Below are 26,304 nucleotides of genomic sequence, written 5' to 3'. Positions count from 1 at the left end.
TCTAGAAAGATAGTATATACTGTGAAATCATTCTATTTTATGACTGATTTACACATAAAAGAAATTATGAATTTCAGTTGAAAGAAAAACTGCATGTATAGAAAATCATTCTGCCATACATACACATTTACAGTTTTAAATTTTATAACCTTTTCATTTAAAATCACTTTCCCAAAAACAGTATTTCAACATAAAACATAAGTATCTAACAAGTAATTAGTATGTACATAGGTAGCTGTGAAAAATTACCCACAACTTATATTCTGTTCCAAAGGTGAAAACATTTTTTAAAAGCATTTTAATATTTATCATCATCAATAAAATATCAACATTTAAATTATTAAAAGTGGCAAATCCAATTATGTGTAACCATAAGCAGTCCTTTAAGAAATATATCTGAAAAGTCCTTATCCCATAAAATATTTACACTTGAAATTACATAATAGCAACAACGTCTTATCCAGTTTAGCTGAAAGTATTAATAAGAACTCCTCTCCCCCAAATACTATTCATCCTTAATAATGGAGACTTTATCCTTGGATTTATTCAGCATCTTTATGTCATCCAACAGCTTTCTGGGTGTTAAAATATGTGTAGAACCTGGCAGGGAAAAAAGATAAGTTTTCAGAGGCCAGCAGTTAAATCAATTTCCTTGGCTAACTTCACTGTCCTGTCCTTCAAGTATGCAAAGTTAGGATAACTTGGGGCAACTGAACAAAATTCCTGTAGGACACCTTCCTGAAATCTGCCCACACTGCAGTACTTCAATCTTTCCTCTTCAGTAAGCATGCTCAGTAAACTTTCAGAAACACTGCCCACTTTTGGTGCTTTGTCTACCTTGTGCTACATATTGATATACTGAATAGCAAAACTGGAGGTTACTCTGCCCTCACAACAGAAAAGTCACTGTTCAATCACAGAGAACCATTAAGCAGTGCTGAGGATTGAGGCCTGGGTCAGGAGAGCTTATATATAAGAGGCTCTTACTGAAGTTCTTAAAACTGAATTCAACATACAGGCCTTGACAATGTCAGATCCATGTACAAAATAATTCAAAATAGTTCCGTAGAAATGTCTCAAAAATTATTTAATGATAAGAGCAAGAAAAGTATGGAACATAACATATTTTAAAGGACATATTTAATAATTTTAAAGAATGTAATACTTTGAAGTTCATTCACTCAAAAACAGGATATTTAAAAAGAAAATTATCAAAAGGTTGACCAGAAAAACTCTAGCACATCAGATAAAACATTAACTATGATTAAAACAAGTTGTTCTGCTTTCAACAATTTAGTTGTAAATGTAAAATTCAAGATAAAGTTCTACATATATATTTTTGCATTTAGAGTCTGTTTAAAGAAACAGAAAAGAGGAAAGCAAGTCTTACCAATGATAACGCCACAGGATTTGTGTGCCTGAGACACTTCATACGCACAGCGCATTTCAGAGTATGTAATTCCTCCAATAACAAAAACAATCAGCTTGGACCCATTTTTTCGGTCCTCCAAATAATTAGCTCTGGGTTTCTGGCGAGCACTAAAAAACACACACAAAAAAACCCCAATAACATGTAATAGACACTTCCAAAGCCTTACTGCTTATAGACTTCAGAAAGCCTAACTCAAGCAAATTCAAATTTGGCACCAGTTACACTAATTTTAAAGAAATGAGTTAACTATGAAAGGAGTAGGCACCAAAAATAAGGAAGGACAGCCTCACTTCAAGTTTAATTTTGATGTGATAGTTTGGACAAATCACTCATAATCTAGCTCAGCATGTTTACCTATAAAATAGAGCTAACACCCTCTTTTATTTATTTCATTAAGAAATAATATACCTGAAGTCTATGACTTCTTGAAGTTAAAAAATTGGAGGAAGTAGAAGTGAAAGAATAGGCTTTTAAAGTTATGGGGGGTGTAACAGGTACTGATTTGGAGCTGATGTGGTATTGGGACGTCCCTCTCTAGAACTCGGTAGAGTATGGTAGGAGATACTGAAGTCACATCTGCATTCCCATGTTTACTGCAGAATTATTTACAATAGCCAAGATACGAAAACAACTCAAATGTCAGTGACACAGACAAGTGGATAAAGACAGTGTGGTGTGTGTATATACCATGTTGGTGAAAGGGCACAAAGTTTCAGTTATGCAAGATGACTATGTTCTAGAGAGCTAATGTACAGCATGGTAACTATAGTGAGCAAAAACTGTATTGCCTACTTGAAATTGGCTAAGAGGATAGATCTTAAATTAAGTCTTCTTACCACACACACAAAAAAAGAAAGAAAACAGTAATTATGTGAAGTGATGGATATATTTGTAGTGATCTTTTCACAATGTGTACACATCAAAACCAAACTGTATCCTTTAAGCATATACAATGGGATTAATCCAATTATATATACCTTAATAAAGCTGTTAAGTAAAAAGTCAGACCTGGGTTTCAACTCTGCTTCTGCTTCTTCCTAATTCAGTATGACTTTCAGCAAGTTACTTAACTTCTCTAAACTACAAGGGTTGTTTTCAGATTAAATAAAGTAACATAGAACACAGTAAGTATGGAGTCTGGTTCCACAAAAACGCTCAATAAACAGCAGCTATTATTTCTACCATTTCCTCCTCAGATTGCTTTAGATATGCACTGTCCAATACAGTAGCCACTTAGCCACATTAGGCTACTTAAATTTAAATTAATTGAAATAAAATAGAAATGTTGGTTCCTCAGTCACACGAGCCAACTATCACGTGCTCAGCAGCTCCATGTGGCTAGTGGCTATCACAATGGACAATGGATACAGGACATTTCCATCACTGCAGAAGGTGCTACTGGATAGCACTGGTCTAGATCACGGGGATCACCTTTTTTGTTCCCATACCCCACTGGTAAAAGTTTTGAGCTTTTATTTGAAAAGTAAATATTTAAAATAAACATTTACATGCATTGATTAAAGTATACATTAGTTTATAAATTACGTATGTATACTAGGGTATGTTAATAAAACTTAACTGCTCCCTTTCTGAGGTAAAAGTAAGTACCCAACAGGTCATCTTGTTTCACTTTGGAAACCATGCTCTACATGACCTCTAAGACTCTGCAGTGTAGGAGCGCACAGTATACTTTTAATAATGTTCTTAGTCTGTCTAGCCTTGGGATGATAGCTTCCATCTGCCCCCTTAAGGAACACTGAGGCAATAACAGGAAAAGGGAAAGAGAACTAGCTGCTAGTTTTGAAAGGTGGAACAGGAACAAGATATACTCTTGGTTCCCATGTAAAATATTTACAGGTTTTACCTTACAGCTCCTGAGCCATTCCACACTGCTGGACACTGGGAACAATATGGCCATTCCTTTGAATCTAATCTATTATCAATGGCATCCTAGAGAAGAGAAAAGTTAACACCAGCAAGAAAATGTAAATTCCAAGAAATTTTTATTTACTTGTTTTGCATGAAATTCAAAATTTGTATTTACAATTAAGGAACATAAAGATATATATTTAATTTATATTTAATCTTCGAACCTCACAAATCTTATTTGCTTCAAAAATTAACGCAATCATTTACTAACTTATTAAACCAATATTTATTGCGTGCCTTCATTTCTTCACTGGGAGGGTTCCACATTGGTGTGAGGATTCCAGGCATCTTATCAGGACCTTTATGTCTAGAGGGCCAGGGATTTCTAAATACCACACTAGTCCTGACACACCTCTTAGGCTACTGGAGAGTTCAGGCCTTGCCCTCCATAGCAGTGACTCTACAACAGGAAGTGCACCCCTGGCCCAAGGCTACATAAGACAATCCATAGGGGTGAGGGAAATTTTCATTTTAAAGAGTTTCCTATTTTTAGGGTTACATTTTATGATATACTTATGTATGTGGAAATATTATGTACATGTTTTACTAGTACAGTAATACGCAGTACTTTATAAATAAATAGGCTGAAAGCTTATGCTCAGAGATTTTATGGTTGAGTGTGCATGATCAAAAGGGCTGGGGGTCACTGCTTCACAACACAGTACAAATGGTATGAATGAGCGGGCACAGTAGTGCAAGGATATTTCAAAAGGACTGCAGGAAGGGAAGAAGCCAAGTTTTAGGGGAAATCCTGGAAGTCTGAGACTGCCATTGAGCCAAAAGTGGATTTTCTGAGTTTAACATGCAAATCTTTGTTAAAGGGCTCAAGAAAGTCAACTCTTACTTTAAAAATACGTGCCAAGAAAAACTAGTTAGTTCTCTATCCTTGTTATAAGGAGAAAAAAAATCTTATGCTACAGAATATAAAGTCTAAATTCTTTAAACTTTTCATCTATGATTAAGTATGTGTGACATAAAATTAGCCAAACAAAACAGAAAAATTAGTGATAAACTGTACCCAATTAGATCCTGAAGGAAAGCAGTAATACATGAAACTATATAATTATGACTGAAGAATCAATGTGATGATTTGACAGAGTTCATAATACAATTTTTATAAGTTTATTTTCTTATTTCCTATAATTAAATATCTTCTAAGCAAACAATACTAAAGGCACAAACCATCTGTTGTATATAACAGCAAACCATAGTGAGGTTTACATTTTAATCACAAGTACATTTCTGAGAATATTGGAGTCTAACACTTTCTAGTAGTGGTCATATACAAACATTATTTTGTTTTGGACTTTCATTCAAGTAAATTATTTGTTTTTCTGCTATATACAGTTATTTAAAACAGAGTTTTTTCCTTAAAGCATGTGTGTATTGATTTTTATGCATTTATTTATTTGGAGGCAGTCAGTGGTGTTTGAGGTCTTGAAGGAAAGAATCTTCAAGAGTTTCCACTCCTCCCCTGACCCCAGATACAGCCTTCTTTGGCAAACTCTCCCAGTACTGCAGAAAATTCCTGACCTATAGATACATCCAGACTGACAGATAAACTTACAAACAGTTAAGAATGCTCTACAGAACGGCATTCAAAGTATAAGTAAAATATAATGAATTTTACCTCCAAAATATCTTTGATATAAGGTGTCCATCGAGAGAGTTGAAAAGTTTCTTCTGCAGACCGATCCTTTCTTAATGGTTTGCCTTGTGAAGACTAATATAATTAGAGGGCAAAAAAATTAAAAACCAGTATTTTATTTAGTGATATTCTTTTATTGTTTTCTAACAAAGATATTTAATTTACAGCAAATACTATGTTGTATTACTTAAAACTAAGATTGGAAATGCCTATTCAAATAATCTGAATAGGTGTGGACACATAACTTTGTAATATTTTTTGCTTTAAGGATAAGATTTATAGTAGTACCAGATAATGTGTTTACTCCGAAGTGCTATAAAACTTGATGGGAAAGAGTGAGATTCTAAATAGAGTTCTTTCAAAATTTGCTATAAATTAATCATAAAGAGAAAAGCATAAACAGCAAATTACAATAGAAGCCATAAGATATAAATTCACTAGAAAGATGTATTTGTCCAAATTACTCATATATGGATAAAAATGTTAACTTTTTACTTATCAAATCTACAGAGTGAAATTAAGAAGACTGTCCACAAGGATACCCATATAAGAAAACATTTAATGCAAACAGCTACTTATACTTTCTTATAAGCATGTATAGAATATAAGATTTCTTACCGGGGGGACAATGGGGACACCAAGGTAACTCCAGTTACGAATCATGTCACTCTCATTTTCTATCTTTACATTCTGGATCAACCTGTCCAAATTTTCTTCCGTAGTTCCTTAGATAAGTAAAAGTATGAGTCATATAATGGTTACCACACTCATTTCTAGGTTTTAGGTAGTACCCATGAATAACACTTTTTAAATAAAAAGCAAACAAATATTATACCTTCAGTTTTCTCCTAATTTCATATTTTCCCTTTTACTTATTTTAGCCAATTTCAGCTACTACCTTTGAATTTTCTTAGTAAACCACTTACTGTAACATGATTTTAGAGCTGGGTATTCTAATGAATTCATGAAAATGAACAAAGTCTCCATTACCATTGTTACTGAAGATATACAGGAGGATTGCTCGGATTTTATCATAATTATCATGGTTTTTGTTGAGTAGAACTGGAAGGAGCACTCGCATGGAATCTTTCACCTTCTGTCCTTCTGCATCAGTTCCAAGTGCCAGGTCCTTATTGAAAATGACACAGTTAATGGTCCATAACCCAAGTTCATTTCAGTTAAAAATCTTGGCAAATTTTAATAGAATACTGATGATATTTCACAGGAAAATGTGGGCATCACTTGTAAACTTCTGATTGTAGAAAATGTAAAAAGTCAAAAAATAATTCAGAGAAAAAGAAAACCATTACTATAAACCTGTACGAACAGGGTAGCCATGACCACATGTGGCTACTGAGCACTTGAAAGGTGGCTAGTCTGAATTAAGATGTGCCATAAGTTAAAACACCAGATTCTAAAGACTTGGTATGAAGAAAAGAATGTGAAATATTTTTAAATTTTTTATACTGATTACATGTTGAAATGATAATACTTTGGATATATTTATTGGGTTAAGTTAAATATATTAGTAAAATTAACTACTTTTTTTTTTACCTTTTTAATGTGACTGCTAAAATATATAAAATTACATGACTTGCATTCTAATTCTATTAGACAGGACTGATCTAATAGTTTTGCTTTAGAGAGGAGCCTCTTCAACAAGTTCAATGTGCCTGCACAATGCTCTGCAGGATGCTACGTTAATGCTATACCTGAGAAAGGCCTGCCAACAATGCTCCCTGAAATAATGCTCCAAATGCTCAAATCATCCCATTCAATCAAATATGCATAATCACAGACTAGGAGGGACCTGCTTACTATTATACCGTATAGCTACTTGTTAATATTGGTGGGAAATGATGTATTAAATATGGCCTAGGTGAGTTCCCTTCCAAGAGGGAGATTCTATGATTCAGGACACACTGTATTGAGAGCAAAGTTAGGTTGTACCTTAGAAAACTCCCTCAGGAAATCTATTAGGAACACAGATATTTCTCACTGTATGTACCTGTTCAGTTTTGCAGAGCTTTTCTATATTAGACTTGAATTTATTCATGCAATCTTCTGCTAAGTTAAGATGGACAACTTGCTGAAAAACAAAAGAAATCAATCATTTAAAGCAGCGATTTTCAACCAAGGTGCTAAAAGTTTATTTAAAATATGTAATACCTGACTATTTAGTCAGAAGCACTAACTTCTTTTGCTTTAGACTGTCAAATAAAAAAATGACAACCACCAACACAACAATAGCCACCTGGTATGAGTGAATCAAAATTATACCTATTTTTTTTTTTTTTTTGGTAAGATGAGCAAAACATGTATTTTTTGTTATGCTGCAGATTTTTAGTAATTAGTTTATGTGAGCCATGAGATTAAAAAGGTTGAAAATTGCTGACTTAAAGCATTTTAATTTCTTTTTGTACAAAATTAAACTTTTGAGATTGGCCTGAAGGAAAGTATGGGTGTGGGTGGAAAGGAGGTACCATGTAAAGCAAGGGAAACAGCTCAAAACAAGGGAAAAAAAGTGAGAATTAACATGATCTACAGGGGACAATCAACAGACAGCAAAAAATAAAATTAAAGAACTGAATTTGTGTTGGGTTTCCGGGTAAAGAAAAATAAGGTGGAAAAAAAATAGTGCAGTCATTCAAGTCCAGCAGAAAAAGTTTGAATTTGTATTATTAGTTCTTAATTAGGGTGCAATTTGATAAAAATATGTAAAGATTATTCTGATAACTTGTAAGGATAACTGGAACAGCAAATAAATAGTTTACCTGCCCACACAGTTTAACTACTCTTTAAATCTACTAATATGTAACTGTTAAAGAAGCAAATAGATGAACAAACACTAGTTGATCCAATGTTGAATTTTCTTATTAAGTTAATAAATGCTAAGCATCCTCTGTATCAATATTCAAGACAAAGATATATAAAAGTTTAAGTTGGATATGGATAAATCTAGATTATATGTAGAGAAAATACTACTGAAAAGCTTAGTTATTTGGGCTATTTCTCAGAACTAGAGTAAGATTTTTACAGTACAGTTAACACCAAGTATCCTATGACACACACTGCTACCCCCTGACTACAGAACTAGGTGGACTAATAAATAAGGTATCTCACACACAATACTGCTTACCTTAGTAATCTGTTTCCGGAAATGTGGCATCTTTTTCATCAGCTGGGCAAGAGCACTAAGTGATGTCTAGGAAAAAAAAAAATCAAACATTTTAAAAGCAAGTTTATGATTCAGTTATTCTATATAAAACTTTAAAATCCTGTAGTTTTAAATATTTGTTAATTTACTAAATATTGGACAAATTTTTTAAGGAAAAAAAATTTAAGAAATTTCCAGATTCAACCACCATCAAGTAGCTGAAATCAAAATTACTCTTCCTCCATAAACAAAAATAATATCAAGCATGTTTCCCCTAAGGTTAGAAATGAAACAATAATATTCTCTATCACTAGTTCTATAAAATGATTATATGGCCAGGAGGTATTAACTACCAGAAAAGCTAGTTTAAAATAAAGATTGAAAAGGATCAGACTAAATTTTCTTTATTTACAGATTATGCCATTGTGAACCTCTGGAATGACAGAAATGTTCTGTATCTTGATTTAAGTTGTGACTCCTACTTATTCAGTATACACTTAACATTTGTGCACTTTACTTAGGTAAATTATACCTGAATATAAAAAACCTAGCAACAATGCATTGATAAAAGTGGCCAAGTGGCCTTTTAAAAAGAAACTTGAATGAAGCAAGACAGGCAAAACATTGCTAACTGTTAAGGCTAGGTAATGGGTACATGGGAGTTCATTTACTCTACTTTTGTATATGTTAGAAATCTGAAGCAGAAAGTTCAATAGATAAAATAAAAATTTTAAACAAACTTTAAAATTCACCATCATTATTTAGAAAGTTAAATAAGTCTCTCTCTTACCTTTCCTTCTGTTGCCTTCTTTGTTGACGAAATTTCCTTCATAAGCTTGGGAATTTCCCTGTAAAATTGAGAGAATTCTTTAAATTTCTAAGGTGTAATTCTTTACAGAGACATTTTAAGATTACAGAATGTACTTTCATGTATTTAGTGTCCAAAGAATATGTAATAAAAATTAAAATAGGTTCACATACTCTAATACAACCGCAATATGCCGGTGCCGAATTCTGACCCAGAGGTCGTCATCTTCTTCAAGGACTGCCTCCTTTTCTTTCCCATCTGTTTTATATCTACCAGTAGACAGAAGTATAAAACTGTTACCTCCCCAAAAGTGGAAGAAACATTTTTACAAACAATAACTTTAAGACATAGCTCAAGAACTGAAGAGTACATGTCCACTATTTTGAGGGGATAATGAATAAATACCTACTCAAAATTAAGGAACACTCCAATCCTTACATTAAAAATCAAAGTGCTATGTCTACCAAGACATTTTTACTTTCAAATGTTAGACTTAGCTGTCATTATTACAGAGTTTTAGGTTAGCAAAATGGTATTTTATAAAACAAAAATGCAATGTTCTATAATCAACTTTAAGAACAAGACTGAGTGCACTGGCCTGTGTGGCTCAGTTGACTGGGTGCCGTCCTATGCACAGAAAGGTTGCCAGCTGGGTTCCCCATCAGAGTCAGAGCACATTCCCTGGTAGGGGGCGTATGGGAGGCAGATCGATGTTTTGCTTTTATATTGATGTTTTTGTTTTCTTTCTCTCTCTCACCTCCCCCTCTCCCATCCTTCTCTCTAAAAATCAATGTTTAAAAAATCTTTGAGAGATTTTAGATTCCTGGTGCCTACAAGAATCATTAATTGCTCATATCTTATCCTGTTTGTATATGCCCTTTAGATGCCCTTCCAGTTATACTTGCTTGTATGTATCATTCTCAATCGGCAGTAGATCATACGCCATTGCCTGAAACGTCAGTTCATGCAGGACAGTGGACACAGGATCAAAGCCACGATCAATTATTATGAGCTGGGAATGAGTTTTACCCTGGAATAACAAGATAAATTATCTTAAGAAACTTCCACCTCTTTGTGGGAACACTTTTTTACTATCTTAGAAAACAAAAGGAGACTTATTTCCTAAGTTCTATCACAGTACACTAAAATAGCAAAAGCTGAGTAGCACAATAGGGGAAAGAAAACCCAAACTACAAAACCAAAAGTTTTCATAATTAGGTTAAGGATATGCTCAATAATACTGTGAAAATTCCTTTTAAAAAAGTAACATTTGGCCCGTCCGGGCATGGCTCAGCGGTTGAGTGTCGACCTGGGATCCAGGCGATTGGGGTTTGATTCCCGGTCAGGGCACATGCCCGGGTTGCGGGCTCGATCAATGACTCTCTCATCATTGATGTTTCTCTCTCTCTCTCTCTCTCTCCCCTTTCCTCTCACTGAAATCAATAAAGATATATTTAAAAAAAAAAAAAAAGTAACATTTGGCTTGTATTAAATCTATTTTCTTAGGAATTCAGCTCCATAAACACTAAAACTGATATAAATTATGAAAAGTAGCTATTACTTGAGATCTTTGTGCTACACATTGCTAAGCAGGAAATATATTATTAGTTCATTCTGATAGCAACCCTATGAGACAGGTAGTCTTATCTTCATTTGACAATGAAGGAATTAAGGCTTAAATAAGTTACCCAAATCACATAGCTGGGAAGCGGCAGAATGGAGATTCAAACCTAGGTCAGGTTCACTCCACAGCCTGTGCTCTTCACCATCACGCTACTTAAAAAGATAATACTGACACCAGCTAAGACGATAAATCTTAATGAAAGCCTTACTTTCATTAATTCATAAACAGCATTAATCATTAAAAAGTGAATAATTGTGCTGGAAAAAATAATTGCTATTATCAGTATCTTTCATATTTCACTTTAAAAAGTAATAAATTCTTTGGATTATTCAAAGCAGTAAGATATACCTACAACTCATTAGACAAACACTTCCTATTTATTTACAGCAGAGCTAAATTAATAGGATCTTTAAAAAATGCTTAACTATTTACTCATTTAAATAAACCTTACTTAATATGGTTTAGTGGTTAAGAGCATAGCCTCTAGGAATCAGACAGATCTGGGTTTGAGTCCAGCCTTGACCACTTTCTTGCTTTATGACTTTGGGTAAACTGCTTAACTTGTTAATATCTCAGTATTCTCACTGTAAAACAAAATATAGTAAGAACCTCTGCTTAAAAGATCATTGTAAAGATTAAATGTAATAATACCATGAAACACTTAGCACAGCCTGGCACCGCGTGAGCCCTCAATACATGTAAGTTCTGAGTCTTCAGAAACATGACCAGGAAAAACAACTGCTGTATCAGGGCTTGGGGTTATGACAGGCTATGGGAGGAAGTCTCCCTTGACCTAAGAGTCAGGAAAGGCTTCAAAAAGGAGGTGACATTTTATCAAGCCCTTGAATAAGGAAAGATAGATATCAAGCATTTGGAAGAATGTATAGTTTTCCAGGAAGGAAGAAGGGAAAGGATGAGTTTTATTTATTTTTGTGGATTTTGCCAGTTTTTACTGAAATCATGAAAGACTTAGGACATTTACTAATACACTGATTGTATATCTCTTTCCTCATTTGATAAACATTTACTGACACTTACTACACTATGTGCACTGAACCACTGTCTTCATAACTGCAACCAGCAAGAGCTTTCACTAGACCTCCAAAGCAAAAACCATTAACTTTTAAATTTCTAAACTAACATTATATCTAGCCAAGGTGTTTGTGAATTTTGCCTTTTTCTCTATGCCTCTGCCCAAAATATCCTGTTATCTAAGCAATAAAATCCCTCTTCTATCACGTTATACTCTCATCAAGCTCAAGGGCCTCTTCCTCCAGGATGCCGTCCAGGATTCCAGTTAGAATAAGAGTGAGCCCCACCCAGCCTATGTTCCCATTACATTCTATGGGTTCTTCTCATTCCACTTAACACATAGCAGTGTAATTGGTGGTTCCCTTGCCCATCTCCTCTTCTCAACAATCTAGTTTCTCCCTCTCATTCCTTACCTACTGTAATGGGGCTTCCCAGCCCTCTGGCACCACCTGTCAGGCTCTTCATTTTTCAACCATGCCTAAATGCAGGTATTCCCCAGGTTCCAACCTTAGTCCTTGATTACTTTATACTATCTTCACAGGATAACAACAGCTGCTATTTATTGAACTACTACATGTGCCACACATGTTAACTCACCTAATTTTCATACTAAGCAAACAAGGTGTATGTTACATCCTCATTTCACAGATGAAAATAAACTGGGAGTAAACAATCTGTCCAAGCTCACAGAGCAAGTAATAATCGGAGTAACTGTATCTATTAAATGGTTACTTAGTGGCAAGCATTATTCTGAGAGCTTTATACACATTAACTTATTTAAATCCTCTCACTACTTTGTAAAATAGATATTCTCTCATTATTCCCATTTTATACATAAGAAAATTTAGGCACAGAGAAGTTATATAATTTGCCCAAATAGACATATCTACAAATTAAATGGCAAAGTCAGAATTTGGACACAGTACCTGTAAAACCTGTATCTTCCCCACTACACCACACTAGTAAGGTTTCCACTACCATCCATATTAATGATTCTCAAATCAATATTGGGGATCTATGTTAATGATTCCCAAATCAATACTAAAAATATACAACAGCTTGTTTCGTTTATAAAGAAGTAAGTCAGACTTTATGCATAATCACTATCTGCCTTTTATACATTACCTTTATTAAGCTCTTTTCATCTGTCTTGTAGTAGTTTTCAAGTTTTTTTTCAACAAGCTGGGCAAGTTTACTGGCATTATCTAGAGGTTTGCTAGAAATGGAAAAAAACGTTCAAACATTTGCCTTTCTTTCAAGACACTTTACAATATCATAAAGTCGAATTTTAAAATTAAACCATGCAATTTATTAATTTAAAAAATTTTATGAAATGGGAAAGTTCAGGTAACATCAAATATAATGTTCTATCAATTTGTCTAGATTTTATAAATGTAAACCTTATTGTATGTGCTTCAGATTTGTTTAATATAAAGGAAACATAAATAAAATTGCAGTTCCCTTTATCTCCCTTCCAATTCCTAGTCTTCTCCCCTACCTCTAATCCTCCTATCCCCAAGGAAGCTACTATCATGAATTCGATGTGTATTCTTCCTGCCATTACAGTATATATGTCTTAACAGTGTATGTTTTTATTGTTATATATATGTTTGAGATCTATATATGTTGGCACATATATCAAATTTATTCACTTTAGTTCTATATGTATACTTCTACCAAATAACTATACTGGATGCTATGTACTCATTCCCCTAAAGATGGATATTTAAGTCATTCTCAATTCTATCCTCTTGCAAACAATGTTGAAACAAAATCTATGTACATATATCACCATGTACACTTCTCTAGGTATATTACATCTAAAAGTATAATTGGTATGGGTCAGTTGGTTAGAGCATCGCCCCATGCACCAAAGGGTCACAGGTTGGATTCCAGGTCAGGGCACATAACTCAGGTTCCTGGTTCAATCCCCAGTCGGGGTGCATATGGGAGACAACCTACTGATGTTTCTCTCTCCTCTCTTCCTCTCACTCTAGAATCAATAAAAAACATATTCTAGAGTGAGGATTAAAAAATAAAAATAATAAATAAAATAATAAATGTAAGACTATAGCCCCTATGTGTCAATAAAGATATTTCCTCTAAGCATGCCTTAAACTCATGAAAAAACATGCCTGTAAATCACACCAAATTTAAGCTCTGAAAAACAATAACAGAGGCTATTAGTTACTCTGAAATTTAAACCTCACACTTTAAATGTGTAAGTACAGCATAATTTTACAGGAAAATTCTGCAAACCAATTCACCTAAGCACAAACATTACTTCTTACCGCTACACTGGAAAGCAAATAGAAAACATAACATAAACAGACACTACTGAGTGCCTTACCTTTTATACCTCACTCCGGGATTTTCATCGAGGCTAGCACACACTGTAACTATCTGCTCAGCCATTGCTTCCATTACAGCATCTTTTCCGTTTGCATTACTGGGGTCTGGACTGTAACAGTAATAGAATGCATCTGGTACATCAAGAGTATATACCTAAGTGAGGCCAAAAAAAGTTATGCTGTCAATGTGAAGACTAGATTTTAAAAAATATATCAAGAAAAACGCGGCTATTATTTGGGGCATTAAAAAAAAATACTTGCACTAACCATGCTGTTTTCTGAAACAACTGCATCTTTACCTTAATCAAATCTCATTTTCTCTGTCATCTGAATTTCATGCTTTCTTTTCTCTCTCTCCTTTCCTGCTTAGTCTACCTCTCTCCTTCAGCTCTTGTTTCATATACAGATAGCACTGTTTGCTTTTCATTACCTGTGCAACAGATGAAGGAATCTGAGGTAGTCAAACTAAAATAAAAACCTAATACCTGGTACAAAGAAATACAACAAAGCCAAAATTGGTCTATATATTTGGCACACATTAAAAATCTTCTGGAGAATAACCTAGAAATTTTCCATAGTTGACATATGTCTTCAATTCCCTAGCCTATATTCTTCATGTTCTTAAAACAGAGATATACTTCCTAAAAAGACACAACACTGTGCCATAGTACTGGTCTTATCATACATACAGTGACCTCACAGACCTATTTACTCAACTAACAAAAGCATTTGCTTATGTGCAAAGAATCGGATTAGAGATTTACTATTATTGTGTTATTTGAAGAATACGAAAGAAGCTCTCTAACGGGTTGAGAGTTCCTAACTAAATTAATTTTTATTTTATTTTTTAAAAACAACTGTGATCCCTCTTAGCTTAGGATAATGGATTGAGTGTAGAAGTAGCTACGTAATAAACATTATAGGTTAATTGATAAACTACTGATCAACTTCACTGCATTTCCTTTCACACAGTCATTCATTTCTCAGAACATAACCCATCCCAACCAACAGCAGCTGGAACATGGACTGAGAGTTAGCTGTAGCTAATCCACCTGTGCCTGTACTACTCAGTTATCTAACAAAGATTGTGCTCAAAATCATTTGCTCTCCTAATCTGTGCTATAAAACTCGACATACTTAGGACTTAGTGGCAGATGTGAAATTTAAACCCCACTTTCATTATTAATGTTATATTCTAATAAAGTACTCATATTCTTCCCTTCATCATGGAAAGTGTTTACTTGAGGATTATTCAAAATTCGCCAAATACGTAAGTAAAATATACCTTACTAATAAATAAGCTCATAAAACCAAATATTAAAACCTATTATGAACTAAAATTAAAAATAAAATAGAAAGTACCTGAGATTCAAGTGGAATGAAGGAAATATTTATTTCTTTACATCTTCTTATTGACTTAGAGCAAGAAGCCTTAATTTTGTTAAAGAGACTATCAGGGCAAACTGAGAGGAAAAAAAAGAGGAAAAAAAAAATCAAAGCGTATAACTCCATCTAAATTTTTACTCTTTTGAATAAACCATTCCAACATCTAAGAATAGAATTTTTTATATAAATTACTGACTTTCACAACATAATTTACCATGAGGACAGAGATAATACGTAAATATTGTTCCTCAGTTTACAGAGCAGATGTCCTCTAGTCAAGAGGGCTGTTCCAGAAATTCCATTTTCCCCACTCATATCCACCATACCCTAAGATGCATTTCCTTAGATAGCTGCTAACACAGAAAACTAAAATTGTCAGGAAGGAAAATAAGGTTCTAACTCATGACTTAACAAAATTTTGTAGGACTTTCAGAACATCTTAGAAATTTGCACTACTTTTCTAAGTCGGTTGCTAAGTGTAAACCATACCACACAAACTGTTAATTCCTTCTTTAATTACAGGAACTGCTCTGATGTCAGGAAATTCTAAGACTCTGAACTAGTGAGTTCTGGACCTCAGAACCCATATTTTTTCTTCCCCTGTTTATAGTTCCATCAAATCTAAGTTAGAATATCAGCCATTGGCTTCCAGTGTCTTTTAACATGAAGCTCTTTAGCCTCAAGATTCCTTAAGGTAAAAGAGGCTTCACATTCATTTTATCAATTCCATAGACAAGAGTTTCTGTATAATAAGATTACTTAAGTGACAAATACTTAAGGTATGAAATTTTTAAAAATGCACACTACTACTGGGCATGACATAAATAATAATTAACACGAAAAATAACACACTCCTTAAAATGATGAATCTCTAATAGCAGAGACTAAGACCTAACTTAGATCAATGACATTTTTATTTTGCAGTGTAATTATGTAACATAAAACAGAATCCTATGTGTCTGGCCTTCTCTGTGATTCATTCCCTTAGGTGCTTTCTATTTGAACATCTGGCATAGTAAGAGAAATGTGATCGATTTTCTCCCTTAATATTTGCCAAACAGATGGGAGTTTCTTCAGTGCCCTCCCAAAGGGTCTTATTTCTTATATAATCAAATCCCCAATTGAAACTGTTTTAAAAAATAATTCTTCTTGTGATCAGCACAGAATTTGAGGGCTAGCCCTCTTCACCAGCCCCCCCACCTCTGTATACCAGCAAAAATGATTGTCTTTTGAAACTAGTTTGGGATGATTTCTTCTAATTTTCTATCACTTTAGCATGAATTAGGATACATATGATCATCTACTTTTCACTAGAATAGAAAGTCACTAGTATTGGCATATTATAACGATTTTAAACAATGAAGCAATGACTTTTACAAGGCAACTTACAGTCAGTGAAGTATATATATGCTGCTTTATATTTGTTCTCCGATTTACTTGGAAAATCACGTAAAAAACAGTCTACAGACTTAAAAAAAAAGGTTAGATGTTAATATATATTTTATTAAATACTAATATACTAGCTTTTGAAATAACTGAGATTGTTTTATTTTGATGATAAAGTAAAACTTTAACTGTCTAAAAGCTTAATTTATAAACTTATTCTGTAAGATGCTATGTTGTCTAGCCAGTGACAGCTAGAAATGTAGTAAAGCAGTAAGGTGATATGTATGAACAGAGTGCTGTTTGGCAAGGAGGGGATCTAGGAATGATCAAGTGGCTGGGAAGCTGCAGCAACATAGAAGACAAGACTGCTGGAAGACAATAGATCAAGGAACTGACAAGTCAACAAACAGCATACTCGGAGTGTTATATACACAGACACTGAAACCTCTGAGACTACGACTGGAGATGAGTTGAAGAGAGTGAAGTGAGCTAGGAGCTAAAACTGTCAAGGGATTAGAATGAAAACCCAGAGGTTGGTAGAGGACCGCAAGGAGGAGGAGTGTCAGGTAATCCAGTCTGGTGGGGTATGACTCAACACTACTAGTTTTAAAGATACAGCAGTCTGAAAGCAAAAAATAACAAAGATTTAATTCTCTCTCCTTCATATGTCCCCTTTTCTCCTCCTGGAACTCCTAAAACAATATTTCTATTAGATCTTGTGTATCTATCCTGCAAGTCTCTTTCCCCCCCAAGATTTCCAGGACTTTGTGGAGTTTTTTTTGCTTTGAGATAGTCCATTCTGATCTTCCAGGCTATTATTCAAATTTCAATAGTGATTATCCTTGTCTTCAAGTAACTTTAACTGAAAAGTCACACTTTTGAGCTTCGGAAAGTTCTTTAGATGCTCACTAGAATCTCACTGTGCACTATTTCTCTGCTCAAAGTGTCATCCTTCTCTCCAAGCAGCTAGAGTTTGCTAGACACGCATTTTTTTTCTTCTTACTGAACTTCCTCTCTCTAGCAGCTTGACCCCTCAGATGCATGGTTGCTCTTGCAACTCACTCGAGGCTTAGGTTTAGTTGGTGGCGTATCCTCAATAGAGGCTCTTCCACCAGAGGAGGAAGGCAAAGAGGTTCTCCTCCTGAGGGCTACAGGTATAAAAGCAAACAGGCCAGCAGGGCTTTTCTGAGACACCTAACTGACCTCTCCCTTGGGATTCACAGAATCTCTTAGGGCCAAATTCTTCCTGAAATTTGTCATTTTACAGTCCTTGCCCAGGAACTATCTGGTCTAGTCTCCAGGTACTTGCCCAGTCCCTGAGGAAAAGTCTCACGCCAGGTTTCTCCACCAGTGGGCAAGGAGCCCAAAGTCTCACTTATACCCAGAGGCCTGTAGGACCCAACAGGTAACTGATTAAGGACAGGAAGAGAAAGGACAAAAGAGAAATTGGAGTTGGCTGTGGCAGAAAAAGGGAGTCACTTTCATGTACCATTTTCTCTGAATTCTTTACTCCTTTACTGAACATACAATTTTGTATCCTGCTTTTGTCACTTAACATTATAAATGAACTTTTACCTAGACCATTTAAATTTCCTAGAAACCTCATTTTCAATAACCACACAGTCTTTCATATCATTATTTATTAACGCTAAGAACTTAATTGGATTTATTTATTGCTAGGAACTTAATATGACCATTTATTTCATTACTTCTTCATAATAAACTTGACGATATAGACCGTTTTAAGGTTCTTGATAAAGAACAGCAAATTATTTTCCAGAAAGGCTGTGTCACTCTATACTCCCACTAGCAGTTTATAGTAGTTTCTGCTCCATTATCCACTGATAAAATGAGATTTATATACATATATACTTTTTTTTAAATCCCTCTGCCAATTTAGTAGGTAAAAAATGGTGCTTTTAGCTTGCATTTTTTTCTAATTGAGAATTTTATGAACTGGTATCAGGAAAAAGATATAAAATATTGTTAAAACTCACTAGCAGCCAATGTATAGAGACTAAATAGGGAATATATGTTTTTTCATATTGCCAGAGTTAGAAGAAAGAAAACTGGAATTGCCAAATTAACATTCTAGGTGAGGATAAACCAAAGGATGTGTTGAAAAACGCATTCTCAGATATTGTACTGAATAAAGGAATTTGATACTTTATTTGGCTCTGAAAGTTTGGCTTTAAGTATGAGTTAAATCATGGCTGAATTATATATTTAATTTATTGGTTTGAGAGAGAGAGGGGAAGGAAGAGAAAGAGGGAGAGAGAGCGAGAGAGAAAGGAACATAGATTTGTTGTTCTACTTATTTATGCATTCACTGGTTGCTTCTTGTACGTGCCCTGACTGGGATGGAACCCAAAAGCTTGGCATATTGGGATGACACTCAAACCAACTGAGCTACCTGGCCAGGGCCCATTTCTAGATTATAAACTAAAGAAATTCCCTTGACATAAAAAAAAATTTATATACATATACACGTGTGCACGCGCATACACACACATGCATATATATATACATTCACGTGTGTAGGGAAGTCACTAGGATAAATGATTAATTCAAGACTATTCCTTCCTCTTAAAAATTATGACTGAACAGGAACTGCATGAATAACCAATTATTCAAAGAAACTTAACATTTTATATGATTAAATTCTGCTTTCATATATGGAAGAGATAGGAATTTTTTCACTTACATATTCTTAGTGAGAAGAGTACAAATGAAACAATCTTCTAACAGAAAAGCTTTCCTAAGCAAACCAGTTTATGGAACTATTTTTCTAATAAAGGGTATTTTATTACTTTGTATTTCCTGTGAGAAAATTATGTCAATAGTGAAAATATTGAAGAATATACTTTTTAAAGATTCAAAATACTCACCTTTGATGTTGGAGAGATAAAATACAGAGCTTTCATTTGTCTGACAGGTTCTCGATTCTTATAAATATTCTCCACAACTAACAAAAAAAAAGTCATTTTATATAACCAAATATTTATACATCAAGACATTTTTAAAATAAACTTTACTGTACTTCTTATTTATAACAGAGAAATAGATTTACATATCTTGGGTTATTAATTTTCTTTGACTTCATTCGATAAATTAAAAAAATCTTAAAAAATGTGTTTTCCCTAAGGTTAACCTCTGGGCTAAGTGTTCATCATGAGAAAAAAGAGCATTTATTTTAGTTAGGTGTACCGGCACAAGCGATCAACAGGCCACGAAGAAACCAAGAAATGTATTAAAAATTAAAGTATGTATTTCTTTTTAAAAATATTCTACTATAATAATAGCAATTATGATATCAGGTACCAGGCTAAGCACTTTACATGAATTATCTATTAAATCTCATAATAACCCTATAGGTATTTTATAAATGAGAAAACAGGTTTAAAGAAGTAGCTTATCCAAGTGACACAGATAGAAAGAACAGATGGGATTCCAACCCGCATCTGTCCAACTCCAGAGCCCAAGTTTTTAACCACAGTTCTATAATATTCTTTAAATAATTTCCAATTAACTCCTATTCTTTTAAAACCACACATTATTCTTTCAACAATGAAATATCACCATAATTTATTCAATTATATTTTTATTTTTGAAATTAAGAAGTTTATAAAAGTACCTAATATAAAACAGTGAATTTAAACTAGTAAACTCTAAATTGTCAAACTATCTATTAAAGCTAAAGTATTCTCCTTCTACAAATCAAAAGAACCATTTTTCAAGACTCCCACTGGCAAGGCCCTAGGAAGAATTAAAAACATTAATCTGACATGCAAGGGAGGATACTGTTGGACTTTTCTTTTAAATATGATGATACATTTTCTCATTCCTAAATTTATATTAGCAAAGTGTAAGTTTATCATAGTTTCTATTTGGTAGGATATCAATTAAGATTGCCAAGGAAATACTTAATTTTGTTTTTATCTCCATTCTCAACAACTGTAATTTTACCTTTAAACAATTAAGGTTAAATCTGTGTTAACTTACTTCTGTTGCTTAATACTCAAAACGAAGGGTCTAAGAGTGACCTTTTACTATACATACTATTATGTTTGGTCAATAATGGACGTGTGGAAGTGTTGTGAAAATACATGATATGGTTTGGAACACAGACTTTGAAAATATTCCAAATGCCTGGTTAGCAAATGCAGAAAGTGCCACTTCTTCAATCCACTGAAAAGTGGACATCTATTAAATGAAAAAAGAGAGGTTTTCATAGCTACTCCTATAATAGTGACAAAGAAATAATCTAGTTCCATCTATTTTTTTTAAGGTTTTTACTTGACTTTACTCCACTGAAGTAGCATTATGTATGCATTTTTTTTCTCATCTACTGTTTAAAAGTCCCAGACATTACTGAATATTTTCGAGATGAGCTGAATAAAAACTAATTCTGATCAATGAACCTGCCAAAACCAAGTCTAACAGAGAGGGATTCTCAGGAGCACATGTGGAACTCAAAAGGGCTGTGACAAGTTCAAGTTAGGAGATACGATATGATTAAACCACAATAAACCATACCTGAAAATAATACTGAATGTTAATTGTAATTGAAAAATTAAAGAACCCCACAGCAAACTAGGTGACTCTGGAGGATATTGAGAACAGTCCAGAGCAATATGCTCCATGATATATAGTCCTACAAAATGCTTCTCAAAAAAATCTTTCTGTGGTCAAATAAATTCAGAAAACTGAATACTATACCCGTACCGAGGGTCATATAAAAAACTCCAAAAAGTCCTAAAGAAACCTCTTTAGCTTTGCTAAATGCTATTTCTCAAACTTACTTCACCACAGAATCCTTTCCTTGAAAAACATCTATCAGCACTGAACACACAGTAAGAAATAAGTCTACAAAAATTCAGTAAAACCTCCTTACGGTGCAAAATGGTTCTGTAGTTTCATAGTACTTTCGAACTTATTAGCAAATGGTTCTCACTCCAGTTGCACATCAGAATGACCTCTGGAAACTTAAGTGGCTTACCCAATATTACACTTATCCAATAGCAAAAAAATCAAGGCTTTCATCTTCTGATTTCTAATTTAGAGCTTTTTCCCACTAAAGGTAATAAAGATTGCAAATTGAATATGTAATCAACAATAAAAGATTATTTTACATATAGACATCAAAAAGTATTATTGCCCTTGCCGGTGTGGCTCAGTTGGCTGGAGCATCATCCTGTACACCAAAAAGTGGAAGATTCGATTCTTGGTCAGGGCACATACCCAGGTCTCAGGAGGCAGCCAATCATTGTTTCTCTCTCACATCGGTGTTTCTTTCTCTCTTTTTCTCTCTCTCCTCCTTCCTCTCTTTAAAATCAATAAACATATCCTCAGGTGAAGATTAAAAAAAAAAAAAAAAATGGAGAACAAACTCAACAAGGCAAATGACTTACTCTTGGTTAGAGACACTTAATTACATGTCTCAGGTGAGGGGAAAAAAAAAAAAGACCCAAGTTACAGAGATTATTATAAAGATTCAAAGAGAAAAGAACAATGTCCAATGTAATTATTATGGCTAGAGTTATAAAAAAAATAAAACGTAATCCCCTTAGAAACACAATTACTAAAATTTATTAATACTTCAAACTTTCCCAATCACAATAAAAAGTTTTCATGATGAGTATTGGTAATACTTACCAGTTATACCTTCTGCTAGAAGATCTGTCATTTTGCAACATGATGCCAAAAGCTTGGTGGTAAATTCATCTAAAAGCATGATCTTAAATTGAATATAAATTAAAAAACAGTATAAACATTTGATTGCTAAGAATTCACACACAAAACAGTGAATTTAATCCATTAAACCTACTCAAACTTCTAAACATTTTATAACATACAAATATCAGAACAGTAGGTAAAATTATCTCAACTCATGTTTTAAAGTGCATTACCTAGAGATTTGGTTTTCAGTATACATACATGTAGTATTATATACAAGTGAGCGAATGGAAATATTTCCATTTTGAAGCAGAGAATGTTCATTTTAAATTTAAGTTATGTTTAACATCAAATTTTCTTAAAATTATAAAATGCCACTTGTAGAATAATAGTAATTGTTCCAGGCACTGTTCTAAGCATTTTACATGGGTTAATTCATTTTAATATTTACAACCTTTCTATGAGGACTATCATCCCATTTTATAGACAAGGAAACAGAGGCATAGAGAGATCAAATAATTTGCCCAAGAAGCCACAACTATTAAGTGAAACTAGGATTTGAACACAAGTGGTATGGTTCCAGATTCTATACTCTTATAAAAGTATAATAAGGACAATATATTGAAGTCCTCAATCTAAGGGCAAAATATGCAAATTCTACCTTCCATTCATCTTCTTTCTTGCAGTCATCAAACACTGTTGCTTTTATTTCTGGGGAAAAAAATAAAAGAATTATTTAGGAAACTTAATCAGAAGTCAGAAATATAATAATAGAATAACTACTCAAAAGGCCCAAGGTGGCTGAGGAAATATCCAATTTGAAATTCTGCTAAGCTACATAAAAAGCTTATACACTTGTTAAACTCTGTAAAAACCCAGTTCTCTTCCATGTAGAAATGGAACCTGTGGTGTTCAAACCTGTGTTGTTCAGTGAATCTTTGTGTAAATAGTCAACTATAATTCACCCAAAGTGTACAATTAAATGGCTCTCAGTATATTCAGGGCCAGGCATCTATCACCATAATCAATTTTAGAACATTTTCATTACTTCTAAAGGAAATCGTTCCTCTTAGCCAACATCCCTGAATCCCCACCCTCATGTAGGCAACCACTAATCTACTTGCTGTCTATAAAGATATGTTCATTGCGGATATTTCATATAAATGGTGTCATACAATATGCGGGTTTTTGTGACTGGCTTCTTTCACTGGGCATAATTTTTTCAAGGTTCATCAATACTGCAGCATGTATCAGTTCTTCATCCCCTTTTATTGCCTAATATTCCATTGTGTGAACATACCACATGTTATTTATTTACAGACATTTGAGTTGTTTTGACTTTTGACTATTTTGAATAATGCAGCTACGATAACAGCTGTGAATCACAGATTAAAACTTTTAAGTTTTAATATACGTAAAGAGCGCCTGGCACAGAGTAAATGTTCTAAACAATCAGTTCCCTTCTCCCTACTCTGTGGGTAAACTGAAGGTTATTTAGCTTTCTACCCTGACATAACTACTACCTTCAACCTAGCTAAACCTTTGCCCAGTCAAATGTAGGATTCTCCTACCTCTAAGGAGATTCTTTCATCATTTCTTTCAGAGTCATCTTTTGCTAATAGATCTCAGAGGCTCCCCCTTCTCGCTCGCTCTCTCTCTCCTTACTAAATGGTGAATGAACATCATCTTGTCTTTGGGTTATGTCTCTATTTACACAAAGATTCTAAGAACTATTTTTATTCATATCTCTTTCCTTCCATTCAGTCTCCTGTCTTCTTTATCTTACATTCCGTCCGACACCCTGGTGCTACCTCACATTAACAGCACAGATGGAAATCCTGTTACCTCTAAACTCTCCCTCTCTTGCCCAGTTTCCATGCTATCAAAGACTGAAATTACTATCATTAACCTTTTTTCCCGGATAAATGCTGATGCTAAGGACCATTATATCTCTTGGAAATTATTTATACAACACGATTCGTTACCCATTTCCATATAAATGCACTTAACTGCCGTTGTGACTTTAAAACATTACCATATCTTAAAAATCAGCCGCGTAAATCTCGAAAAACAAAATGCAACCTTATAATCATCCAACTTGTAAAAAGAGGTTTTCGTAGCTTTTCTATTTTCCCTTCTCTCTCTATACACTTGTTTTCCGTACCCAGTATGTTAAGCACCACGCCAGTTAACTGATGAGGAGTCTGAATTTCACACGAGGACCTCGGTTAACTCTCGGAATTTCAACTCGGTCCTCTCTGTTCTTTGCTCCACAAGCCAGAGTCGGGAATACTAATTAGATGTTGCTCCCTTTCCACTACTAGGCCGTAATTACTCTGCACCCAGCAATGCCAAACAATGATGGTTCTTCCTGTCGGGCGGTTTCATTCCTTCTCCGGCCTGGCAGGCCTGGCAGTGGAGCGACTTTCATGAAAGTCCCGGAGCACAGGGCGGGACGTGGGGAACCAGAAAGGGGTCGGGTCCCAAGAGCAGGGAGCGGCCCGCGAGTGGAAGGGGGGAGGGAGGCGGGGGTGCCGCTCTGGTCCCTTCTCGCGAACTGCTGACAAACGGGCAGTTTGTCACTCAGGAATGGAGGAAGGAGGGTGTGTTTTGAGCGTGAGGAGTAGTTGTTTTTTTAAAGGCAATGAAAACTACGGTTGTCACCCCCTCCTCGGTCCTCACACGATTACGCAGGCGCAGGGGGGGGCGGGGCAGGGACACCGGGCCCTGTCGCGGCGGGGACATCACCGCCTGGAGCCGCCACGGAGGAGCGTGGGGGGGGCGCGGCCGGGGGCCCGCGCGGGGGCCGCGGGAGGACACGCCGGGGCGGGGGCCGGGTGCCCGACGCGAGCGCGAAGGCCGCGTCCCCGCACCCCGCCCATGCCGGCGCCGCCGGGAAGAGAAGAAGGAAGGAGCTGCAACAGGAGCAACTCGCGACCCGGAGCAACAAGTGCCGAGGACGCCGGGCCGGGCCGGGCGTGGCGGCGCCTGCAGCCTGCTCGGTCGCAGCCCCCGCCCCAGCGCACTCACTCTGCCACACGACGCTCTTCAGCCCCCGTTCCATCACCGGCGGCGCCATCTTCCGAACGCTGCTGCAGCGGAGGAGCGGCCGCAGCCCCCCGGCTCGCCACCTACCTCAGCGCCGAGGGAAGCTCGGTGGCCCCGCCCACCCGCCGGCCGCGCCCTCCGCTGACGTCCCGCGCGTCGGCCGGGGATTCCCGCCCACCCCTGGGCGGAGGCTGCGCAGTGCGGGTGGAAGCGCGTCGGGACGTCACGCCGGCCGTAGCGGGAGGGGGCGTCCTCGGAGGCCCGACGTCCGGTGACGTCAGAAGCAACGCGAGGGGCGGACGGGCGGGTGGTCGGCCGACTGGGTCGCCGAGGTTTAAATTCGCGGGTTCTGTGCACGGAGACGGGCCGGACTCTTCGTCTTTGCAAAAGAATTTTTTCACTTTGCGAAGCGGTTCGTGATGGGCTTCACGCAGCAGCCGGTTCAACAACCAGACGGAAAACTTACCCCCGTCCAGGTGTATTTGACTCTTTGCAAGGACCTGGTGATGGTGCAGAGCTGTGAGCTGCGCCCGCGGCGGGGCCGGAGCTGCGCGGGGCTGTCGGGAAGCTCACAGCCACGGGAAGCCCATTTCTTAAGAATTTAGAGCCGAATGAGAGAGCTCAGTTCCTGGCCTGCTGAAAGTCGCCCAAAGTTGGTTTCAAAAGCAAATAAATGCCTTCATGATGATGATGTGCGTAAAGGAACCAATAAAACAATAACCAGCTGGACGGAAATGCATGTGCCAAATGGTACGGGAGAGGCTGTCAGTGCTTTAGAATCCAAAAGAAGGGAATTCTTGTTGAAAGCTGATTCCCAGAGGCCATCA

At 35.9% G+C, this 26,304-nt stretch overlaps 1 protein-coding gene across 1 annotated transcript; it reads right to left on the bottom strand.

Annotated features, from left to right (window-relative positions):
* Positions 1-122: 122 nt before the first annotated feature.
* On the bottom strand, positions 123-25,628 carry STXBP3 (syntaxin binding protein 3). The gene is made up of 19 exons (XM_081120575.1): positions 25,460-25,628; positions 23,091-23,140; positions 22,409-22,490; positions 19,642-19,718; positions 16,757-16,835; positions 15,344-15,444; positions 13,981-14,135; positions 12,756-12,846; positions 9,880-10,004; positions 9,148-9,243; positions 8,957-9,014; positions 8,149-8,214; positions 7,018-7,098; positions 6,000-6,138; positions 5,628-5,734; positions 4,992-5,084; positions 3,297-3,382; positions 1,391-1,539; positions 123-600 (listed from the first exon to the last, which is right to left on the bottom strand). The coding sequence occupies exons 1-19, from the start codon at positions 25,506-25,508 to the stop codon at positions 506-508; spliced, it is 1,779 nt and encodes a 592-aa protein (XP_080976701.1). The 5' UTR covers positions 25,509-25,628; the 3' UTR covers positions 123-505.
* Positions 25,629-26,304: the final 676 nt, after the last annotated feature.

Source organism: Miniopterus schreibersii (genome assembly GCF_964146895.1).
Source record: "Miniopterus schreibersii genome assembly, chromosome: 19".
Classification (NCBI taxonomy): domain Eukaryota; kingdom Metazoa; phylum Chordata; class Mammalia; order Chiroptera; family Miniopteridae; genus Miniopterus; species Miniopterus schreibersii.
The sequence above is the reverse complement of the archived record's forward strand: the minus strand, read 5'-3'. Positions and strand labels throughout refer to the sequence as shown.